The 22,955-nt window shown below is 44.3% G+C and overlaps 1 protein-coding gene across 1 annotated transcript in view; it reads left to right on the forward strand.

Annotated features, from left to right (window-relative positions):
- KSR1 (kinase suppressor of ras 1) overlaps positions 1-22,955 on the forward strand; it is a 68,832-nt gene that overhangs the window by 25,825 nt on the left and 20,052 nt on the right. Inside the window, exons 2-5 of the mRNA XM_051635907.1 lie at positions 8,889-9,029; positions 19,816-19,963; positions 21,575-22,046; positions 22,553-22,557. Coding sequence (XP_051491867.1) covers positions 8,889-9,029; positions 19,816-19,963; positions 21,575-22,046; positions 22,553-22,557 — 766 coding nt within the window. The remainder of the gene's footprint in view (positions 1-8,888; positions 9,030-19,815; positions 19,964-21,574; positions 22,047-22,552; positions 22,558-22,955) is intronic.

Consider the following 22,955-nt stretch of genomic DNA (forward strand, 5'->3'; position numbering starts at 1 on the left):
CCATCTAGTGTTCCATTTCTCCCTATCCCTCTACCTCTCTGTGCTTTCACTTACTAATTTCTCCTCACACTTTTTTTTTCCCCTCCCCCAGAGCATATCTTGCCTGAACACTTTTTCTGCTGGCTTGTGCTAGGGCCTGTTTTGCAGGGTTTGTTTAGCAATGCATTGAGAAACTATTTCCTTTTCTTTTACAAGCAAAACCAAAAGTCCTTAAGTCAGCCCAGACACCCTGGTTCTGCAGAACCAGCAGGCTGGCAGTCCTTTCTGTGCAGGAGGAGGTCTGGCCTTGAAACTCCAGGGATAGAACCTCAGCTGCTGAGAGCTAGCACAGCTCCCTGGCTGTGGCAGTGGTACCCCCAGGGTGCTGCTGCCACTCGAAGGTCCCATCACATCAGGTTGTGAAGTTTGTGAGGTTGTAAGACTCTCCAGCTGAATCCTGCATTATCTGAGCGTTCCTAATGAAAGCACAGATGGGAAGGATGGTTTTGTGTGTGGTCGAACGAAATGTTCTGTGAACAGGTTTGATTGGGTTCTCACTGCAAAATGAGCATCTGTCATGTTAAAAGGGTACAGACCCACTCTCATTTCACTAGGCAGATTTGGGTTTATACTGTCAAAAACAGACATTGGTTTAGTTTTCCCTGTACTGGAAAGGGAACAGTCCACATTGTTATGTAGGTGTCTTTACACCTCTACATTCAACAAGCTGGTCCCCTGAACACAGAGGGGAAGTGAGAGGTTCTGAGACTTCAGCTGCTTCTTGGTGAAACTGTGATCAGATGATGGTGAAAATTCAGAGAGCCATGGGGCGCTGATGTGAGTCAGATGCTTAAAGCTTAAGTTTGCAGAAGGAACAACTCAATGTTGGGTTGTGTGGTGTACAGGAGTTGCAAATACAGTTCATTTGTTGTAAGTGAGAGGGTGTTGCAGACTGTTACTTTGAATCAGAACTGTTTGGGATGGTTGACTGAACAGCAGGCCTTGCAGACATACGTGAAGTGCTGAGACTAGAAGCTACGTCTTGTGATCCTCCATCCATCTTCTCCTGGCTCTGAGCACACTCTGCAGAACAGACCAGGAGAACCTCAGCACTACCTCTGCATAATGATTCTTTGGCCTTATTCATGTTGTCTGGTCAGGCACTTGATTTATTTCTTTGGGTCTCCTCTGGCCCCAGATAAGTGTTCAGGTTCAACAGCACTCTGGTCACAAACCTGATTGCCTTGATTACTTCATACCAGGGAAGGTTCTGCTCTGGACACACGTAGCATTGCTGCATTTCAGTCCTAACTGGAGAAACCAGCCAGCATTTCTACTACTTGGGTGTTTGCTACTTTCTGCCAATTCAATATTCCCTCCCTGCTACTCTGATATCCAGATGACTTACCAGCTCTGTTGTGATCATGTTTGCAAAAACCACAAAAGAAGGTCTGTTCTTATAGATGTTTCAGAGTTGGGAATGTGAGGCAGAGTGGATAGCAACAGTCATATCTCCAAAGTTGCTGAGCTGCAGGTCTGAGCTGGGCCAACCATCTGCACAGGGGCCTCCTGAGCTCTTGTTCAGATCACAGGTCCTTCCCCAGCCCTCACCTTTTACATCTCAAAGCAAGCAGCTCTGCATACAGAAGAGCTTGCTTAATAAAAATGAAATACTAGTTCTTGCCTTTGCATGGATCAACTTGGTTGCACCTTTTTTCTTTTTTTAACTCAGATTACTTTGAAAAAAGTGTCCTGAAGTAAACTGGCATTGTGGCTGCTCTCTGAGTGACTGTGGAGATCTTTATCAATTTCTCACATGGTTGCTAAGCATGATTTCAGAGACCAATTTGGCAAGTCAGATTCTGACCTTTTTCTGTTCTCTTCAGTGCTCAGGTCGCTCAAGATTATGTTTTTGGGGGTCTGACTTAGAGTTTGTCTATATGGTGGCACTGGGGAAAATAGCTAAGGGTCAGCTGAAGGTGTCAAGATGCCTTAAAAAGACTCATTATGCTTTCCCCAGTGTCCGATGCAGATAAACTCCAAGATCAGAAGTTTTGTCTTCTGTTTCAGGTGGCAGAAATGCAGAACCTCCCTCATTGTGTAAGACACTGATCCAGCTAGTGCAGTGTCCTGCTGCAGCAGCAGCTACTGTCTGATGCTTGAGAGAGCACAGCCTTGCCCTCTGGGTCCTGTTCTTGGCAGGAGGTTAATAGAGCAGTTCCTTCCTGATTAATTCCTGTCTGAAGGAATGATGATTTGCATTTCTCTTTGCCACATGTAAGAGCTGGGTCATACATTGATTTGATCCTTTTAAAACTTCAGCCACCAGCTTGTTAAATTGCAAGGCAGTAAGTGGTTGTAGGCTTGGAAGTACTGGTGTAAGCTCTTATTTATCATCTTTTCAAGTGCTGCCAGACTCCATGAGATTCCATCTCCTGGGACAGGAGAAATATAATCTGCTTTTGAACATGTGCTTGATTTGTTGATTAAATAATGCCAATTGTTTATTTGGGGTATTGCAAAAAAACCTCTTCTAAATATTGCATATGTTTCAAGTCATCAAGAAAAGTTGTAGGCACCAGTGAGGAGAACAGCAAGTTTTGTGAAAATGTGAAAACATGGCATTTGGTTGTGAAATGCATGAGTGAATCAAACTTGGTCTCAAACTGCTGATATTCTGAAGGAATCTTGGCTGGCACTTTGGTATAGCAGATCCCTCTGGCTGTCTCCAAATTTAACATATAATTTCCATTCTGTGCCTCAGTCTCCCTTTCTTGTATATTGAAAAGAAATACTCTAGCTGCTTTTATAGGGTATTCCAAGATACATGGATTGAAAGCATGAGAATAAGCAAGGGAAGACTTAAGAAAAATGCAAACTCTTCTACCCTCTTCTACTTTCTCTCTGTTTATTTGGATCTATTGCACTGAATTCAAACTGACTTTTTTGGCCAAGTGCAGTAGGTTTAATGTGCTTGCCTTTTAATGACTTCTGGATTAAGATGCCACTTTTCCAAATGTGAATAAAGTATAGTTGACAAGAGGCTGAGAAACAGTTGACCCCTAAACGCATGAAACCGAATTTCTCTGATTACCGACCATAACTAGTAACACTATCTGAAGTGATTTCTGATCAGTTAAACAGAGTTCAGAAGTATCTGGGCTGCAGCTTGAATACTGAATTCTTCCAGCTCATGCTTGTAATATCTCCTTGCTTGCCAGTGACTCCTGAATTTTGCACCCTGATGTCACTGAACTACAGATGCCACTGCTTTCTTGGGCCATGTCTGCAGAAATGCAGCTGAAGAACTTGGGCATTTTTGGGTTTTGTTCATAGTGGTTTTAAACTCCCAACTGTTTGCTTAAGGTCACAGATACGGGCAAACTTGTATCTCAAGATCTGCTGTTTATTTTGTGTAAATAAATTAAAAAATACAAGCTTGGCAGTTTTTTTCCCAAACATCTTGAGCCTGATTCTCACATATGCTGTAAAGGGATATTCCTTTAAAAAGTGCTCTAAGGAGGAGATAAACATGCATCCAGGACCATGCCTTGCAGTTCTTGGAGCTCGTGAGAACAGGGTGTCCTGGCATTAGCTACAGCAGACAGAGAGGAGGGCTCTGATGGAGCACACCCTGTGAGCTGCCATTTACTCCAGCTGCTCCATATCCTGTCCCTGTTCCTGTTCCTTCCCATCTCAGTGGGTTTGAGGCAGTTGGAGTATCGCTGTGGTGGGATTTGCCATTTGTGATGAGTAGGATGTGCCTCTTGGCAAGCAGGCAGTGAATAGCTTACTATTGGCTTTATCTCCCTGTCTAGCTTGTGGTTGGAGACCTGCATGTTGTTTGTGGGTTTTTATGTGCGTCACTGAACCCAGAAGTTTTATTATATTCTCAGAAAAGGGTTTTGCAACAGCTCAGCGATTAAAGCCAAACCATGTAGTTTAGTTAAAAGTCTAGGCAGGAAATAAGAAAATGAAATTCATCCTAGGGGAGAAGCTTGGTGCATGTAGGGTGGGAAGAGAATGCAAATATACTATTTATAGGGCTAGGGGAAAACAAATTTGGACTTGAAGAGTAAACTCAAAGGAGTTATCATGGGAAAACCAGACTTGGCGATTTAAAATACTCTGATCTGTGCTGTCAGACTAGGTTTCCATTTTTGAGAATTGTATTTTGTCATATCCCAATGAAGAAGAGAAGGTTGACATTGAAATCTGTGCTGCTCAGAGTACCTTCCAGCACTATCCTTTTAGGAGTTTATGCTCTGGATTAGACTTTCAAGTGAAAATATTTGAACCCCTGTATTTTTAAGCAGCACGAAAATAGCTGAAGACAGCGCCTGCTGCGGGGAGTGTGTGAGACAAGCAGGCAGAGCCACGTGCTAGATGGAGAGAGATTATTTAATTTGCTCATGGTCAAGGAGCAGGTCAGTGACAGAGCCAGGAGTAGAGTCTATCTCCATCCTTTCTCTTACTCATTAAATGTGATGCTTCTGGTGTTCCACTGAAATTGGTGAGAACCTGTGCAGGGAATTCAGTACTAGTGACTGGACCTCAGGAATATCCTTCCTCAAAGCTTCATGCTGTCCTCATGATACTGCAGATTGTAAGAGGATAATGTGGGGCCATATACTTCTAGTATAATTTCTTCGACTTAATTTGTGATTTTTAGTTTAAAAAAGATGCTAAATCTTTCTTGCCTTACACTGTGGTTTTTAAAATAGATTCCCACACCTTTTCTTGTCGCTGTCAGTGCTTTCAGGTCCCTGCTTTACACTGGGTCATGTGCTACTTTTAAGGAATTTGTATATAATTAGTGTTACATATAACTAAGTGTGACACTGTAGATATGTACAGTATTCTGATATCTCATCCTTCTTCCAGGAAAATAAATCTTGCCTGATGGGAGCTCCAACACTAAAATAACAGATTACAATCAGACTGAGGAGCTGAGCTGCCACTTTTACACACAGGCCTGTCACAGCTGGCTGTACCAGTTTCAAAATCACGTGCAGTCTTTCTTGTTCCTCTAAGTGCTCAGCAACCTTGAAGTATGCCCAGGAATGGGGAAGGAGTGAGGTGACCTGGGGGAAGAAGCAGTAAGATGCCACAGTACCCTGGGAATTCTACATACTGCGGCTTACAAATGCGCAGCTGACTTGTTCGCCTGTGGCTGGGTTTTGTGGTTGCAGACTGTATATCAAAGTGCATATCATCACTGAACCTTGCTTGGAATGGCCTCCAGAAAAAGAGAAGGCTTGGATGATTTCTCTCCTCCTTTCCATGACATATCTATTGCACTGCTGGGAAGCTATTTTTGATTTATGTAGGCTGACTTTTGGCATATTGGGAGCTATTGAGTATTCCTCAAACTTCTTGCAACATCTTCTTTCTTCCTCTTATTAGGGGACCTTCCCCTTCATACCAGATCTTTGTTGCTCCTGTTGCCTTCATTCCCACTCTGTTCTTTGCTAACCTCACTTCTAGCCCATGGGGTTGTCAAGATCCACTTTTTTGGGGGGGAGAAGGGCAAATGTGCTCCCCTCATTTTTCCTGTCAGGGCTTTGACTGTCCCATTCCTGTCTTTACCTGGCAGCAAAGTTCTTCTTTCTCATTCTAATCTCTTCCTCCCTAATGTCATTTGAGGGAAGAAGCCAGGATGCAAACAGGGTGCATTTGGAGGCAGTAAGAACAGAACTACATATCTTGAATGGAATGAAACCCTAGTGATGAAAAAGTAGGTCTTTCCTGTTAAAATACAAGTTTAGGATAGATAGGCAAAAGTCACAGTCAAGATCCATGATTCCTGTTCAATCTAAACTGTGGAACAGTTGCTCTAGCTGTAGGGGACAGTATTCCCAGCTCCTCTCTGTAAGTATGGAATTACCCCCAGCTGTGCACAGGCTTCTGTGCCATGGCCAGGCTGATCTGTGGAGCTGCACTGCAGCCCTGCGGGCCAGCTGGCTGCTCCCTGTCACCATGGGCATGACACAAAGCCAAGCCAGGAAGTGGGGAAAAAGTACACTGAGAAGCAGAAAAAAATTAAACCAAGCACTTAGCAGGAGAATATTTGGAGCAGCTCATTTCTGCCCTGCCTGTGCACAGGAGAGCTGGCTGGGTAGGCTGTTAAGGGAGAAAGCAGAAGGTCATGACTAAGCCAGGCAGTGACATCATGCCCCTTGCCTGCGCTGAGTTAACTCTGAAGGAGCAGAGCACACATGCTCCAGAGACCTCTCACTTCAGGGGTATGTACGTCTGAAGGTGCAACTGTGTAGGAGAGTACAGCTGAGAGCAAGTTTATGAGTATGGTCCAGGCAGAACAAGCTGCAGCAGTGTTTAGATGTCAGGCAGTCCCAGGAGCCCATGGCACCATGCTGAGGGAGCCAGCTGACTTGTCTCTAACTGGGACAGAGGATGGGACGTGGCTGTTTGTTGGTGGTGCCCAGGCCTCTGCTGAGCCCATCACTAGCCCCTTTGGAGCTCAGCTGGCCTCAGCAGCACCATGGCTGCCTGCAGGGGTCTGCCCTCCCCTGTTCTGCAGCATGGGGTCTGACAAGCGTAAGCAGACAAAGGGTGGAAAAAAGGAAGTGCTACCATCCCCTTTTTATAAAAAGAGGTACTGAGACTGGGAACGATTGAGTGGGATTTCCAAGGCAATTTATTCTAGGTCTTAGGCTTCAAAGCCATGTCAGGAAGTTAGGGTTAAAAGGTTCCTCTGGTTTCAGCTGTGTGGTCAGAGTGTAAATGCAAAGCGATGGCTGAATCTTCTAGGACAAGGCAGTCCCTTTATTGCACAAGTGCCTCTCGTAACAGTGGCACTGCTTTGCATTTCTGTAGTCATTGCATGAAGAGCTTGGATGGCTTTTGTTTGTATTGACCCACCTTTGGATGAATCTCAAACTTCATGACACTGCTGTCTGAATTCAGAAGCGTGTGGGCCGAGACAAACCTCATTGTTCTACCTGATAGTTGTGAGGAGTTGGATTGTTCATAAAACAAAGCCCTCAGCTAACTTTACAGGAAGCACAAGCTGGAAATGCCTTATCCACACCTGCTGGTTTTCCTTATGACACAGAACTGGTAGAACTCAACCAACCTTCAAGAAACATCCAGTGTTGGGAGCTGCTGCCACTGGCTTCAGCTGCAGCTACACCCCAAGTGATGCTTCTTCCATTCAGCTGTAAACAGCTTAGTCTTGAAGCTGCAGCCACAAAACACCCAGCTGGACATGCTGGACTCCACCACTGAGGTGGGCTGACTTCAGTCCCATGTTGCTGCAGTCTGCTGCCATCCCAAGGATGGCTTTCAGGGCTTTTCCTACTCTTGACTACCAGTCTTTAGCCATATACAAAAACTGAGACCCACAGTGGCTTCAGTCCCAAGAAATTGTGACTGTACCTAGAAACATGGTCTCATCAGCCATTTGTAAAGAATAATATTAGCAAAGTAATAGCTTAGCAGAATGTAGTTCCCCTGTGCAAGTACAGCTCCTCCTGCTCAGTGCTTCTTTATATCTGTGTTTCTGTGCTTGTTCTCTTATTATCCCCTGCAGAGCCTTGCTTATTTAACAGGGTTGTGTGTAAGAGCACATGGATCAACCTCACGATTACACATCTTCAGGACTGGGTCACAATAAACGAGATGAGAGGAAGAAGGAATTTCCCCTTTCCAACAAAACAAGTGATTCCCATACACTGCTAAAGAATTGCATTTGTTGCAGGACAGTTACTATGAAGCAGCAGCTCTCCCAAACAGATGAGCAGGCTAAAAGCACAATGCTCCATATGGGGGTAATTCAGTTGAGATTAAATCCAATATGTATTTTCCCTATAATGTTTGATAGATCCTTTATCTGTGGAAAGAGGAGATGATCTAATTCTCTTTCCCTTGTATAACTGAGATTGTGCATACAAGTCATGTAGAGCATCAGATACACAGACCACAAGTATTCTGGGCAGAAGCTTAAGAGGAGAGATATTATAGTTGTCAAATAATTCATGTTTATTTTTTCCTTCTCATTTGTAGTCTGATCTTGTCCCAAATGCTAAAATTTGTTGACTAAGAACATGTTTTAGGTCATAAATCACGGATCAGCTAACTTGCTTTGGGGCATTGTTTTGTTAGGAAGGTTTTGAAGCTTAATTCTGCCCCGTGGGAATGTGTGACATAGTGAGAAATCTTTTGAGATTATTTTCTTTTTGGTAAGCAAACATAAGGCACAAAGAATATTCCTTCTTGCCATTCCATTTTTTCTGTGTCTGAAGTGAAAGTTCCTGTGTTGTGTGTTTGGCATGAGATGGTCAGGTGAGAAAAGCTTTGGGATAAAACCCTGGAATAGCATAGAAGCTAGTCTGACCGCCTGAATTTTTTTTCTTGCTAAGATCATCTTTGTTTTAGTGTTGATTTTGTAATAGAAATGCCCATCAGATAACAGGCTTCAGAGTCTTTGGGTTCTTTGGCTATTCCTGCCTTAGGGATCTTCTAGTCCAAATGAAGGTCAGATGTAAAAGAGTAAAACAAACATAAAGGAGCAACGGATGAGTGGGCAGATGGTCCCACAGCATCCAGGCTGAGGTTGTGTGTGTACATGCAGTGCCTTTAGACTGAATGTAAGTCATTGCTTTAAATGGTTTAGATGCACTTTCATATTTTGTCTCTGCACAAAACTTTTGTTGATATGGATTTAGGGAAGAGTTCTGCAGGAATGGGCCCTGCAAGGTTCTTCCTTCTGCTGAAATGTTGAAGAATAAAGATGCTCAGTGTGAGGGAAGTGCTTCCCTGGATGAATTTCCTTGAAAGCCCCACTCACAAACCAGCATCTCCTCTGGCTAGGTACTGCACAAACATTGCCCAGGCAGAAGACCATGTATCTCAAGGAACTTAACTCTTTACTTTCTGGATCCCAACAGGTGAAACTGATTGACTACATCCACAGACAACGGCAGTGTAAGCTGAGCGTGCCCCTGAGTGACAGGACAGCAGAGCTCAACAGCTACCCAAGATTCAATGACTGGTTAGACATTGTCAATGTGAGAAAAGAAGTTGTACAGGTAAGGGGAAGACAACCTTCAGCCCAGAACCTTCCTGCCCTGTTTTGAGACGTTCCCAGCTGCCTGATGGGTTTAAGTTAGTTTCCTGAACTGACTTTCAGGCAAGGTGGGAGTGTGTGGGTACACAGAAGGACCTTTGGTGGAAAGGGTGCTTTCTCTCACCCAGAAGCACTGATCACCCAGAGGCAGTGCTGAAATACTCCCTTCCCTTTGTCCTCCTCCCACAGTTAGTAGGGATCTTCTCACAGTAGCATTTGAAGCAATGCCTCACACCTATTGCTTGGTATGACACAAAGGTCCTGCCTTACCAGGACCTCCTCTCCTGCTTGCTAGCTCTGAGAATGATGCCATAACTTAATAACTTACAGATAATAATAATGATATTGTACCATACTTATTCTGTATCCAGTACTAGCCAAAAAAAGGACCAAGAGTTACAGTTTTGTGCACTGACATATCCAACAAATGGAAAAAAATATTGTTACAGCCTATTTGTTTCTAAAATTACTGAAGATCCAAAAACAGCCAATAGCACTGTGTCCCTGTAAACTTAGACTAGCAAAAGGGGTCAGAGTTGACAAGTTTGTCCCAGAATGAGGGTTTTGAAACTGTGTAGCCTCACAAAGCACTCCCAACTACCAAATCAAGTGGACTGCAACCCAGTAATGGGCAGGTGGGTTTTGATACGGATTGACTGGGTGGGAGTTTTTGCTCAGAAACGAGAGGATTTTCCATTTTATACACAACCCTTTCCTATGAGTAAAGTCCGTGGTTTAAACTGATACTGAAGGGAATTGCATCATTGTAAAAGAATGGAATGAAAAACTCGGCTGTGGTGGGTCTGGGTGGTGGCTGGCATCAGCTGTTTGTGCTCACAGACCATGGCTCCTCTTGATCTGTACAGTTTAATTCTTAACATGCAAATCACTGGGTGCCTCTTTACTGCAGAAAATGATCTGACTCTTCTGCTGGAATCAGAAATGAGTAGATAAGCCAAGGCCCCCAGCTCCTGTTTCTGACACCTTTTTTTTTTTTGGAGCCTGAAATCCCAGCCACGTTTTGGTGGATTCTGGGAACTCCCAGGACTGCGGGACACTGACAACAGATTGTTGGACAGTGCTTGGCTTCCCTGTGCTGTTCTGTTCATCTCAGTGTCATTTTAATGGCACTATCAGTAGGGCTTAGTCCACTGATGACTAAACAAAGCAGAAAAGGCTTTTTCCATTCTTTTTCCCATCTTTGGCTCTGCAGGCCAGATCACAGTGTTCTCCTTCAGTTTCCTTTGATCCTTACACAAGCAAAAATCTTCTTTGACTTCAGAAGGAATCAGCCTGAGAGATAAATTCAGCAAATTCTCATGGAACTTATTCCAGCTTGGTCCTGATGTAGCTGAGCAGTTTGGTAAAACAGGATGAGTTCAGGACTGAGTTGTTCCTTTTATTTCCTTTTTTTTTTTTTTTTTTTTTAATGTGATGCTGGATATTGCCTTCCAGCCCAGCAAGGTTTTTGGGAACACAGCTAAAGGTGCAGCAGTGACAAAGAGAACAAAAAAGCAGCCTGTTGCTGTGGCCAAACTGCCAGGCTCCCAACTATTGTTGGTTTCTAAGGTTACTGGAATTGCCTGAGCCTAAAAGAATGTCTTTGTAGCTCTTTTTAAAATCCTTTGTGATGGCTGCATTACTGGGGGGAGGGAAGAGGTGAAGAGAAGGGGGAGGGAGGTAGACAGTTCAAATCTGCCAGATCCTGCTAATTTAGGGAGCAAACAGGATCGAGACTGCCCTTCGGGATGTGTGGTCACTAAAAAGGGTGAACAGATTCGGTTTTGGTCTAAGGCAGGAAGAGAACATTTTCCAGCTGTTTATTTTTATTCATGCTCTCTTGATACCCCCTGCCAGCAGTGACCAGTGTAATGAGCTATGTTCCTTCTGTTCTCTGGGACAAAAATATGAGAGGTGTACAAAGCATTTAAATTCCTCTGGAATTCCAAAGGTATGATTATTTTTTAAAAGTTCTGCATCCATTCCACACAGCTGCAGACAGCTTCTGTAGCACTGATATTAGCTGGACAGAACTGCAACACCCATTGGGTCATTAAAATTAATCTTGAGTACGCATGCTGAACAGCCTGTAATCTGGGGGGAATGGAAATAGCTGGGCTAATTAACCAATTGCTGTGTTCTTGCAGTCTTTTTTTTTTTTTTTTATCCTGTTGTCACACTGCTTAGAAAACAGCATTGCAGCCACTGCTGGTGTTTGTGGCATGGACATCAGCAGACAGTGCAGGGGAGATGTTTGTCTGTGATGAGCTGCCTTTCAGAAACGTAACAGGTATCGTGGGATCATTCCTGCTGTTGCTTAGATTTCATACAGCATGTGAAGCACCTTTCAGCTGAATGCTTCAAAATGGAAATCACTGACAGAAGGAGTTTAATAGGTTAGTTATTAAGAAATATATTGTGGTTTCCCTTTGCTTTACACATACTGCCTGTGACATGACTGGGGAGAGAGGTGGTTAGGGAGCCTTTTGAGAGATGGCTGAACAGGTCAGACAATGAAAATGGGGACATTTGATTGCCATGCCTGGTTCTGCAGCTGGTGTGCAAGATACACTGGAGAATAACTTCCCATCTCTAAGATACTTTCAGCTCATTTGTAGAACTGAAATAGTTATACTGGGTTTCCTTCTTAATGCTGCCAAAAAGTGCTACAGAGAGAAGGAAAACCCCACAGATTTTGTAATAGTGTATTCATGCCAGGCATACAGCCCTCTCTTCTTGAGACTTGTAGGCTCTGAAGCTGGTTGGAGAAGTGGCCAAGTACCTGTAGAGTCTTGGAGAACAGCTGTGCCAGAGCCCTTCCCTGGCCACCTCTGGGTTCTAAACACAAATAGCAGGTACAAGGCAGGAGGTAGCTGCAGGTGAGACCTGTCAGAGACATAGCAGGAGAAAGGTCTGAGTTCATGTTTTTTTGCTTTTTTAGATGGTTCTGATTCCCTCTGCATTTCTAGTGTTGCTGGTGTGGAGTGTTTCAAGATTGGGCTAATCTGTGACATAATACCTTTGAAGAACAGCCCAGTTGCAAGCAGTTCTTTAGCTCAGCAGTTACAGAAACAGTGCTCTTTTTTCTCTCTCTCTCTTCCCCTCCCTTCTCTCCCCCCCTAGTCCTCTCCCAAATAAAGCTGCCATGCAGGGAAGCACAGAAGCTCCCAGGCTCTTCTGTCAGGCATAGAGCACCAGCTCTAATTTAGAATATCTGCTGACTCCTCTAGTCCTGAGTGAAGACTATTTTTGCTCAGTGACTTGGTCTAGACATTGTGAAGCTTGAAAGCTCTTGCTGTTATAATTGCTGTCTTGTTGCCGGGCTCCTTTCGTTCTTTGAAAACCTATATTTAAAAGGAGAATAATGACTGCTTGTAAAATCCTTTAGCTCTGGAAGAGATTACAGTAAGAACAATGCACTGTTTATGGCGTTGGGCAACAGCTAAAACTCCTGTGAAGGTGGAAAACAGTCAGCCTGTCGTGCTGCGGGGAGTGAAGGGGCTGCTCTGTGTGGAGCTAGCAGACCTGGAGGTAGGTGGTGATTCTGTTTGCTGCCTGTGAATACACAATTCTGAGGGGCAAGGAAACTTCTTTGAACCCCCACTCCAAATGGTGCTATTTCTGTTTCTTTCTTACTGTTCCTCCAATCAGTTGCCAGACAGATTTTTATCATAGAAAGCAGTGACAAGTGTGGAGCAGCCTCTGCCTTGGAGCTGGGCTAATAGTGTTCTGTAACTTTCTTTTTAAGTATTTTTCTAGGAAATGCTGGAGTCCTTGTTTTTGGTTGGGTGTCCTAGAGATTGATTAGCACTCTGTGCTTGTAGTTTAATACTGAAAATGATGCATAAATGGTTAAATATGGTGGATTGAAACTGGGAAAAGAGATATTTTAACTGAGAACTAGAAAAGGCAGGACAAGGAACTGTACAGACAGAAGGTATATTTAAGATAGGTAGTGGTCTCCAGTGGCTAAAAGTTGCTCTGAAAATGGACCTAGAAAAATATACTGATCCTGTTCCCCATGAAAATTGGGAGTCAAGAATTGAGGGTGGAATAGGAATGACGGAGGATGTGAAGAGAGTGCTGTCCCTACTCCTAGGCTGATGGAAGAAATCTCTTCCAGAGATACTTAATAGGTTCTGGGCTTGGGGCACATCCACCAAAAAAAAAAGGGTATTAAAAATTCCCTATTGACTTATTTCTTTACCACAGAAATAATCCTGTCTTTATCATTGTTATTCCCAGAAACATCACTATTAGATTTGTTCCTACATGTAACTTGTCACTATCTTAAAAGGTAACTTAAGAACATAGTCATCTCCTCATCATCTTCTGAATCATGTCTGAACCAGCCCTGCTCACCATGTAGCAGGGGTTCCAGTCAATCAAGTTTGGAAAGCTGTTTTTAGAGTAGATAACTGTCGTGCACAGGGAGGGACAAATCCTGCCCTAGTGATTGCTGGCTATGAGCAGAACTTTGCCATCAGGGAGACTGTGTGGGAGCAGATGAAGCAGTACTGTGGTTGGGTCTGGTTTACAGCTGTTCACATGGGCAACATATTTGACTCCCAATGTATAATTTTTTTTTTTAATAACTCCTGTTTGCTTGTGAAACTTGTCTCATTCCCCATTTAGCACTGATGCCAAAGGCCTAGTGTCTTGTAAGCAGTCAGGAGTGGTTCATGAGCAAGCCTGGGACAGCACTTGTCACAGTGGGGAGCAGAGCAGGAAAGGCTTGTGCTTTGAGTAGGAATTATCTGTGAAGAGTGTCCTGCTGCCCTTGTAAAGCTGTGTAGAGGAGGCACTGGCACAAGTTGGATACTGTGAGACCATGGCAGATGCTTATACTTGGATGGACTGTGATTGATCTGGTAGCAGATCGAGCTGATCGGTTGTTGGAGGAAAAGTGTGGGGTTTACTTGTGTGCATCACTTTGAGGGAACAGAAGCAGCAGATCTGCCTAAGCCTATCAGGTTTCCACAGCTGTATCCTCTCATCTTTTCTGTCAGCATATCTGCATGAGCAGACCATGAGGACTTTGGCCCTTTGCTGGGGATTTCCATGGGTCTGGCAGCAGAAGCTCTGAGTGGGCTGCCAGATAGCAGAGATCCTGAATGTGCTAATTGTGTGTATGCAAATTAACTCTGTCCTGCAGGCTTCCTGGACCTAAAACTCCATTGCCATGTTCCAGCTGAATGGCCCTCCCCAAAGTAAACAGCTCTTGGAAAATATTCTCTACTACTGCCAGGGCTCCCTTCCCCTGCCAGGGGGTCCAGGTACCCCTTGCAGCCTTGTTCACTGTGAAGGATTCATGGCATGAGGTCAGCAGAAGGCTCACCCTGCCCTTCAGGATCGGCAGTGAAACCCTGTGACTGCTACATCTGTCTTCTCACAGAAAAATAGGAAGTGCCAGCAGTTATCCTGTGCTCAGCCAGCCAACTGAATGGGAATGTCCTGAGTCTGTCAGCTCCTCTCCACCCTGCCTGTTGTGTGAGAGGTGAAACAGTGAAGAGGGAGATGTTAGGTGAGACCATAGCCTGTGTATACTCATAGCTTAATGCAAGCTCTCCCATGTGAGGGACTTTCCAGAAAGCTCATAAAATCTCCAGCAATGTAATAATACAACAATTTATCAGTACCTTCTTCACTAGATACCGTAACACCAAAGCAAAATAACAGCTAGCAGGCACAAGATGTTCTTAAGAGCATCCTTACATGCTCTGCTTGGAGCCATCATTGGGAATTTAAGCACCTTATGTAATGGGCTTTCTCTTCTAGCATCTGCTGTTTTATGGGAGAATGATTGGTGAGGGAATGTATTGATTTAAGAGGAGGCATTTGGGGCCTTGACAACCATCCAGCTTTACAGGAAGAGCCATGTCTCCTAGGTTGAGGAGCAGGTCAGACTGATTCTGCAGAGGGCTAGCAACAGCATTAGCTCCTTAAGCTTATCTGCAGGGAGGAATCTTTACCAAAAATAACCCATCCACTGAGTTAGATACCAGCTTTTTTACATGTTTCAGGGATTTAAGTTGGACACCAGACAAGATTAAAGACCTTCTTACACTATTGTGAACTTTTCACCCTGGCTAACTGAGACTAACCTTTGGATGGCTTCTGTGGTTTACTTTTCTCTCTTTTAAACATGGGTACCATGAAGTGCACAGCCTGTATGTCTGAGAAGCAGGAAGACTTTGTAAAAAAGTCCTCTTACCTGTTATAGAGAGGAGTGATTTCCTGGTTTGGGCTTTTTAGCATCACGTTTGCTGAGCTGTGTGTGGTGAGTAGGGCTTCATATTTTGTTGCCAGTTTTGAGGTGCTGAAGGATTAAAAGCAGGTTCTGTCTTCTCCTGCTTGCTCTTCCCTCCTCCCCCCCCCCCTTTAATCTGACCTTATTATTAGAGTAGTATCGTGCTGTTGTCAAGGCAAGGTGTGCCCAGGGAGATGGTTCTTAGCGTGGCCCTAACACAAGCCTTTAAGCCGCATTTTTGTTTAAAGCTGTGTTGTTTTAAAGCCACAGTGCCCATGAAGAGCAGGTCAAGAGAGGTCTGCTGGACCCACGTTTCTCACCCTCAGTGCTGAGGACTGGGAGTAACCCCTTTGCAAGGGCCCAGAACTGCACTTGCACTGGTAGGGCTGGAGCCCACCACATGCTCCTCTGAGACAGACACTGTCAGGGCTCTTCACAGGGGACATTCTTCCCCCTCAGCTCAACAGCTGAGCCAGAGCATACGCAGCAACTGAACCTGTTTTAAGAGCCATCTTGAACTAGTGACCCTCATCATTATCACACTGGCTGGGGGGCTAACACAGAGCTAAATCACATCAGGCCAATCTTACAGGGATCAGATTGACCAGTTTTATATTAAGCCCCTACATATGTGCAGCACATGAGTGGCTGTTTAAAAAAAGCCTCTTACTTCCCCTCCCTTCCCCCCCTTTTAAGGCTTATTTCTTTTGTCACGTGTCATGGGGGCTGGCAGCAGGTTCAGATAGTCTGAGCTCTCCCAGCTCAAGGTCATTGGGATTGTTTAAATATAATCTCCTTTTCTGTACTTATACTTTCCTGTAACTTGCTATTCTGTCTTTCTAAAATTAAACTGTTGAGCAAAAAGAGTAGGCTGGACTTTACATGCAGGCCCAGGAAGGGGTCAAGGTGGCAGCAGACTGCACTCTGTGTCAGGATGTGTGTCTGTGTGAGATGGTGCTAAGGGTGCAGAGCAAAGTGAAGAGCTGGGGCTGCCCCTTTCTGCTCAGCTGTGCCTTGTGTGAACCATTCTAGCTTTTCATGGCAGGCCATGCATGGAGTTGTAGAGTGCTGACATGCTTAAGGAAGTGAAACCAGTCAGCTTAGAGGTGATCAAGCCTTGCATAGTGATTATGTCCTGAAAATTAATGACACAAAGAAAAAAAATGTCCTAACGCTTCTAAAAAGCTCCATAGTTTGGAATGTTTTGTAATTATTTCAAAAATTATTTTCAAATCCACTAAACACCATCACACTTTGAAGAACAGGGAGTCCTGGAGTTTAAACATCAGGCTGCTGTGGGACAAAGGTGATAGCTGAGTTCTCTGTGCCAGTAATTGGTTGTGTTCCCCTCTGGGAATGAGAGAAGGGAGGCTCTGAACATCAGTGTACAGGACCCAGGCCCCACTCCATGAACAGCAACACACCCCAACCCTGCCACCCTGGGGCATCTGTACTGGTTTTGAGCTCAACAATTTTGTGTTGGTGAGTTTTGCCTTGTGAACAGTGAGTGTGTGTGTTGTTACCACCAGGAGCTGAACCCAGATGCTATCCCACAGACCTCTCAGAGCAGGGAATGGGAATTCCCCAGTTAAGCCTTGTCTGTAGCAGCACAACCAGAGAGCTAATACAGGGTCAGTTAAAATAGCCACTTCCACCTTACAAATTACTGTTTTTTCAGTCCAAAGACCATTTTTTACTCCACTGAGGACTGACTGTACAGGTACAAGGCTCCTGTCAGAGGTGCAGTGGCATCTGCCCTAGGTAACTGCAGTGCTTTGCCCTCCTTGTAAAAGGAGAACAGACAGGATAGAACCTGACTGCACCCTGGCTACTTGGGTGGACATGGACTTGCAGATCAGCCTGATTTCCTCCTGTTTTTGTAGTCTCTGTGCCAGTCACTCCCCTGAGTGTTAACACTGCAGGTCAGGGGTGCTTCTTCACTCTGGATCCTGCCACAGAGCAGGCACTGGAGAAACCAGATCCCCAGCGGTGCTGTGACCAGTCCCATCCCAGCTGGCCCTGCATTTCTGCTGCTTGTAAAGCCTGGGCTGTGGAACTGGCTGTTGTGGAAAAGCTTTGCTTCCCAAGAAAATCTTGGTCTCTTCCACTTTACTGATTGACTTACTAATGGTTCTAATAAGTCACTGGTTACACGGGCATCATGCGAAGGGTAGGGAGGTGAGGTGATACTGGGTAATGTGACTTGAGAGCTTGTACTGGGATCTGGAAGGAGGCTGCTCTTTCCAGCAGTGGCTGCGTGCTCTGGGTTGTTTTCTCAGTGGGGAGTGGTGGGGGTGAGGAAATGTTTGAAGATAATTCAAGGGTGACATCGCTGTCATCCCATTTACTCAAGGACTGCATAAAAGCATGAAATGGGATAAATGTTTTTGTCAGAGACATTGGCTTTCCCTTGTGCATAATGGGGAAGCATTACCTGCCCTGCTCCAGAGCACAGGGGCACCCGTGGTGGTGTGGAAAACTGTTCCTGCTGTGCTGTAACTCGTTGTGGGGCTGTTTGCCCCCAGTCACTGTCTCTTTGAGAGCTGCTTGTGTCGCGGCGAGGCTGACGTGAGCCCTTGTGATCCTGCTGAACAAAGATGCTTCTGTGAACTGCTGTCTGCGTGCAGGGGAGAGGAATTCAGGGGGTGCTGGGGAAATCACTAACTAGACTAAAGACTTGGGTTAATCCTATTGTTATCAGCCAAGTTTGGCTGGAGCTGCGTGTGAGCAAACTTGTACTGGCTTTGTGCTGGAATATTTGAGTGGTGGAAAAACGTCCCAGTTTCAACTCAGATGATCTCAGGTGGTTTTTTTTTTGTCCCGTGGGGTGTAATACCAGGTTAGGAATCCCAGGAGAGCAGAGTTTGCTCTGCATTTTCACTGGAGTCTTTGTGCTTCCTGCATTTTATCCATATGGAAGTCAATCAAGAACAAGCTTTTTGGGGCAGTCTGACTCCTGCATCTTGGTGGGGCAAGCGAGCAGAAAAAGGAATAATACTACCCAGTGTCAGGTGGGATATCTGTGCTTTTGTTATTCTTCTAACATTAATTATAGAAGAACAAGAAAATTTACTTGAACTTCATTGAGCCCTGGCTCTACTGTGGACCTGCTTTGTGCTCACTGCTCATTCAAATTTGTTGTCTCTCCTTGAGTCAGCTGTGTTTTGTCTTTCATCTGGTTCAGGGCATGTGACAGAAGATGCAGGATGCATTTCTTTGCTGCCCTTTCTGAATTTTTTGTTTTTCTTTGCTCCATGCAACAGTTGCTAAAAATGGAAAGCATGTGACTACTTTTTGTGTTACCACCTACAAAGCTCCAAAGACGGGGGCTGTTTCTAGCACTGTGACAGCTAAAACTAATGCATCAGACCTCAGAGGCATGAGTCTGGCTTAAGAAAGATGTCATTGTTAAAGGACATTCAACCACATTCAACTTTGATTTCAAGTCGGAAATGGAGTTTACAAGCTTTTTGTTTCCAAACACTGAGATACACTTTTGAGTTTCCCCTTCAAATAAAAAGTTGAAAGCCTTTTGTATAGAATAATTCCAGGAGTTGAAACTTTAGGAAAGAGGCCAAATATTGTGAAATTTGTGATCTCATTGTGAGAGTAGGCAGCAGTGAGGTTTGTTTAGGGAAAACTTTCAGGGAAATTCCTGGGTATCTGGGCTAAATATCCTGGTTTTGTTTATTAACCACAATTGCTGCAGAGTTACACTGGGAACATTTGAATGGGGGAGGAGAGGGGCGACACAGCTCAATTCTGTGTCAGGAAATACCAGATCATTTCATGCTTTTGAGTCTCTCGTGTCTTTTGTTTTTGCCTGATCTAAACCTTATCACTTTGGAGGCTTTGGTGGATTAAGATGTACAAGGAGTTCTGCACAAATCTCTTGGCCAGCAAGATAGAGTAAGGCTGGTTCTCTAATGAAGGAAAAATTGCTTGAGGAGGAGGTCACTATCTCTTGGTGATTAACATTTATTTTTGTTTAAGAAAATAAGTTATTTTCCTCACTGCTTTTACTTTTCACTTCCCTACTGGAAAGCCAAACATCTTTATCTGACTTTTTTTTTCAGGTTTTAGGCCTGTTTTGTTTCTGACTGCTTTTTTTTAATGAAAAAGTTAAACTTTCATTAGTAGCTTTTCAAAAACACTGAGTGAAAACTTTCCTCAAGGGGAGAAGAATAATTCAATCACCTCTAATCCTAACTTAAATACCAGAGAACTACCACAACATCCTAGTGATACAGAGAACACTGGAGCATAAGCCTGGTCTGTCACGAAGAAGGGAGGAGAGAAAGCAGCTGTGGAGCACTGCTGTGATCTGCTGCCTGGTCATCACTGATCTGAGAGATGCACCACAAGCGTGAGCATCGTGAGTCAGACCAGACAGTGAGGAGTGGCACTACTTCAAGTACATCAGAATAACAAGTGACAGTCTTATCTATATATGTATAGTAAAAAAAAAAAAAGGTATCATCTTGGTTTTTTTCTGCAGAGAATACCAGAGGAGATAACCTTAGATGCCTTACTAGAAATGAATGAGTCCAAGGTGAAAGAAACAATGAAGAGATGTGGTGCCAGAGATGAGGAGTGCTCCAGACTCAATGGGGCACTGAGCTGCTTACGGAAAGTGACTGAATCAGGTACAGACTGTCTTGTTGCTCTATGGAATTAGGTTCTCACCAACCTGACCTCCATCCTGCTTCCTTTCATACGAGACAATCTCCAAAAACCTCTAGGGAATGCATTTGGGTATATCTGTAACCAGGATCAGGTTATGACACTTGGATGTACATGAAGTTGCAGTGATCAAACACAACTAGAGCTGTGGGTTGGATTTGGGTTTGACAGCATGTCAAGTAAATAAATACATGGAAATAAATGTATGTAGCAATATCCTTTCCTAGTCAATAGACTGTATCCTTATTCCATCTGTGTTCAGAATTGTGTCTAATGCTCCAGTTAATCCTCCATCATTCAGTACACATATCCTTGGCCTAACAAATACAACCAGATTTCTTCTAGGTAATCCTGTCCTCAAATATTGCCAGTGCAGAGAGAAGGTATCATTCTGTTTGGCATTACTTTGCTCAGAAGCCTGAGCATTATTCAGCTCAACTTTTTAGAAGAGAAAAACATGATTCTGACAAGCCTTTATCACTGCATAGCTTACAGTGTGCCAACTGATGAACTTCTCTTAAAACCCCCTGCCTCCTGCAGTTTTTTATTTGGCTGCTGGAATGGATACAGTCATTAGGCAGATTCCAATAGCAGATTCAAGAGCTAGCAAAACCCCCGATTTACGTTGACATTCTGGAAGGAAGGGAGCTGTGTCATTAGAAACACATGTGTTCAGCATGCAAATGGATCTGACCCAAGATTTTTAAGATCAGTCAAATTCCAGATTCCTGGAGCACTGTTTCACCATCTTTCCCTCTCACCCTCCCCAAGCTACTTTCAAAGGCATTGTAAAATCTGTTTGGACAAGAGTGTTTCACATAGCATACTGGTCCTCACGTGCATCACATCTTTCCCTGTAGCAATTATCTGTCTGCCACTGAAAGGTGATGTTTCCTGTCAGTCTTATAACAGTTCATACAATTTGCAAATGGTAAAGATTAGTTAATGGAAAAGTCAGCAAACAGCCCAGTTTCATATTTCCTTTTTTCTAATCTTTCATGTCCTGCTTTGTCAAATGTTTCCCATCCATACTGTGGCAAAACCAGCCATTGTTCAGAAGTCATGGCATTCACTTATTATAAAGAAATGACATTTTTTAAAATCCAGGTATATAATCTTTTCTCAACCACTGATTATTTCCAACCTAATGGCCTTAATATTTTTTTCTTTTTACCAAAGACCACTCTAAAAGCAGACAGGGTGCCAGGCTGGATGTCCAGATTTATCTAAACAGATTGGCACCAAATCCACATGGGTTTGCACTGGGATGTGGGTGCCTGTTTTATGTAGGTGTATGTATCCCTCATTATTCAGTAGGGCTCAAGCTGTTCAAACTCAGCCCGTCATATAACACAGGACCTGATTTTAGCTTTTGGGGTATGTAACTACAGGGTAGGTACTGCTGTTCTTGTTTTAAAGGTGTCTTGGATGGGTGTCAGAGGAGAACTAGGCTTGCACCTTGCATAGGTGCAAAGCAGGGGGGAAAACCCCACCTTACAGCCTCAAGCAGCAGGATGTGAGACGGTGGCTTTCCCTTCTAATGCTTGGCTAACATAACTATGGTTGGTGAACAGGTGGGGAGTTAAAAGATGATGTGCTGATGAACCTCTCTGAGGCACGCCGAGAGAACAGCTCGACAAACACCACCGACTCCCCCTGCTCCTCTGCCCCCACATGGAGCCCTTCTGCGCTGCACCTTCCCAAGGGCACCAGCCAGCAGGCACGTTCCGTGTCAGTATCTACAATCCCAGCTTCGGATTCTCTTGCCTCCAGTCACGGACCTTCTATCTATGCAGAAAACCTCCTGGACCCTTTTGCATTCCCCACACACAGTGGAAGGTTAACACCAAGGACTCCTCACAGCATCACCATCACTCCACCAACCACTCCTCAAACCAAGAGAAGGCATAAGTTGAAGCCACCACGGACTCCTCCTCCCCCTTGCAGGAAGGTTTTTCAGCTGCTACCTAACTTCCCAACCCTCACCAGGAGCAAGTCCCACGAATCGCAGTTGGGAAACAGGATAGATGAAGTTCCTCCAATAAAGTAAGCATGACACCTTCTCATTCCTCCTTCCCCATGGGCACTGCTGGGCTGCGTTTATACCAAAGGGCATTCAGTGCTCCAATTCTGCCTGTTCTGCTCTCCAGTTGCCTGGTCATGGTTTCAGTGTAGTCTCAGAATCTGTATCAGTGGGATATCCTAAGATAAGCACAAAAGCTGCTTGTTAACAGTCTCTGTTTTTTGAAGTGTATTTTGAATTACACCTGTTGAGGAGGCTGGGGTGGCTGCTGCTGTTAAAAGGCCCCAACCACTTTCTCTAGGCTTTGACATACACTTTTTTTTGGGTAGATAAAGGAAAGGTGTTAATCTAACATGTAACTGATCGTTTGAACTGGAAAAGAAATGTGCCTTCCCAAGGCAAAACAAGAGGTGTTTGTATACCTGACATGAAACATTGCAGGAATGAGCTTCTGCTCTAGCAAAGTGTGTATCCTGTCACATGAATATGAATGTCTAAAAAAAGGCTGTTTGTTTTTTTTTCTCTCTAGGTTTGGTAAGAGATTTTTCATTGCTGAGAGAAGAACCTGTCCTTGTCAACTCTCTGTTGATCATCCCTGTGCAACATCTGGAGGTCCTCAGTAGGGCCTTCTAGCCCAGAGCTTCTGTTAACTGTAGCAGGAGCTTGGCCTACTGCAAGACTGTTTACGTGGTCTTTTTTGTACCTGGTATTTCTTCAGATGACAAAAGAAAGGAAAAGGGTTATGATATTTAAAGGGTTAAAGCAAGGAGTTTGGGTGTAATTGTTTGTGGCTTCAGACTGCTGTTACTGGTGCCTCTTGCTACTGGAAATAACTTTGCATCTAACCCTTGAGTATCTATGGATGTTGCCAAGGATCTCTGTGATTAGCCAGTTGCCTGCAACCATCTCAGAAATGCTTCAGCATGTGCTTA

This window comes from Apus apus, chromosome 18, assembly GCF_020740795.1.
Source record: "Apus apus isolate bApuApu2 chromosome 18, bApuApu2.pri.cur, whole genome shotgun sequence".
Classification (NCBI taxonomy): domain Eukaryota; kingdom Metazoa; phylum Chordata; class Aves; order Apodiformes; family Apodidae; genus Apus; species Apus apus.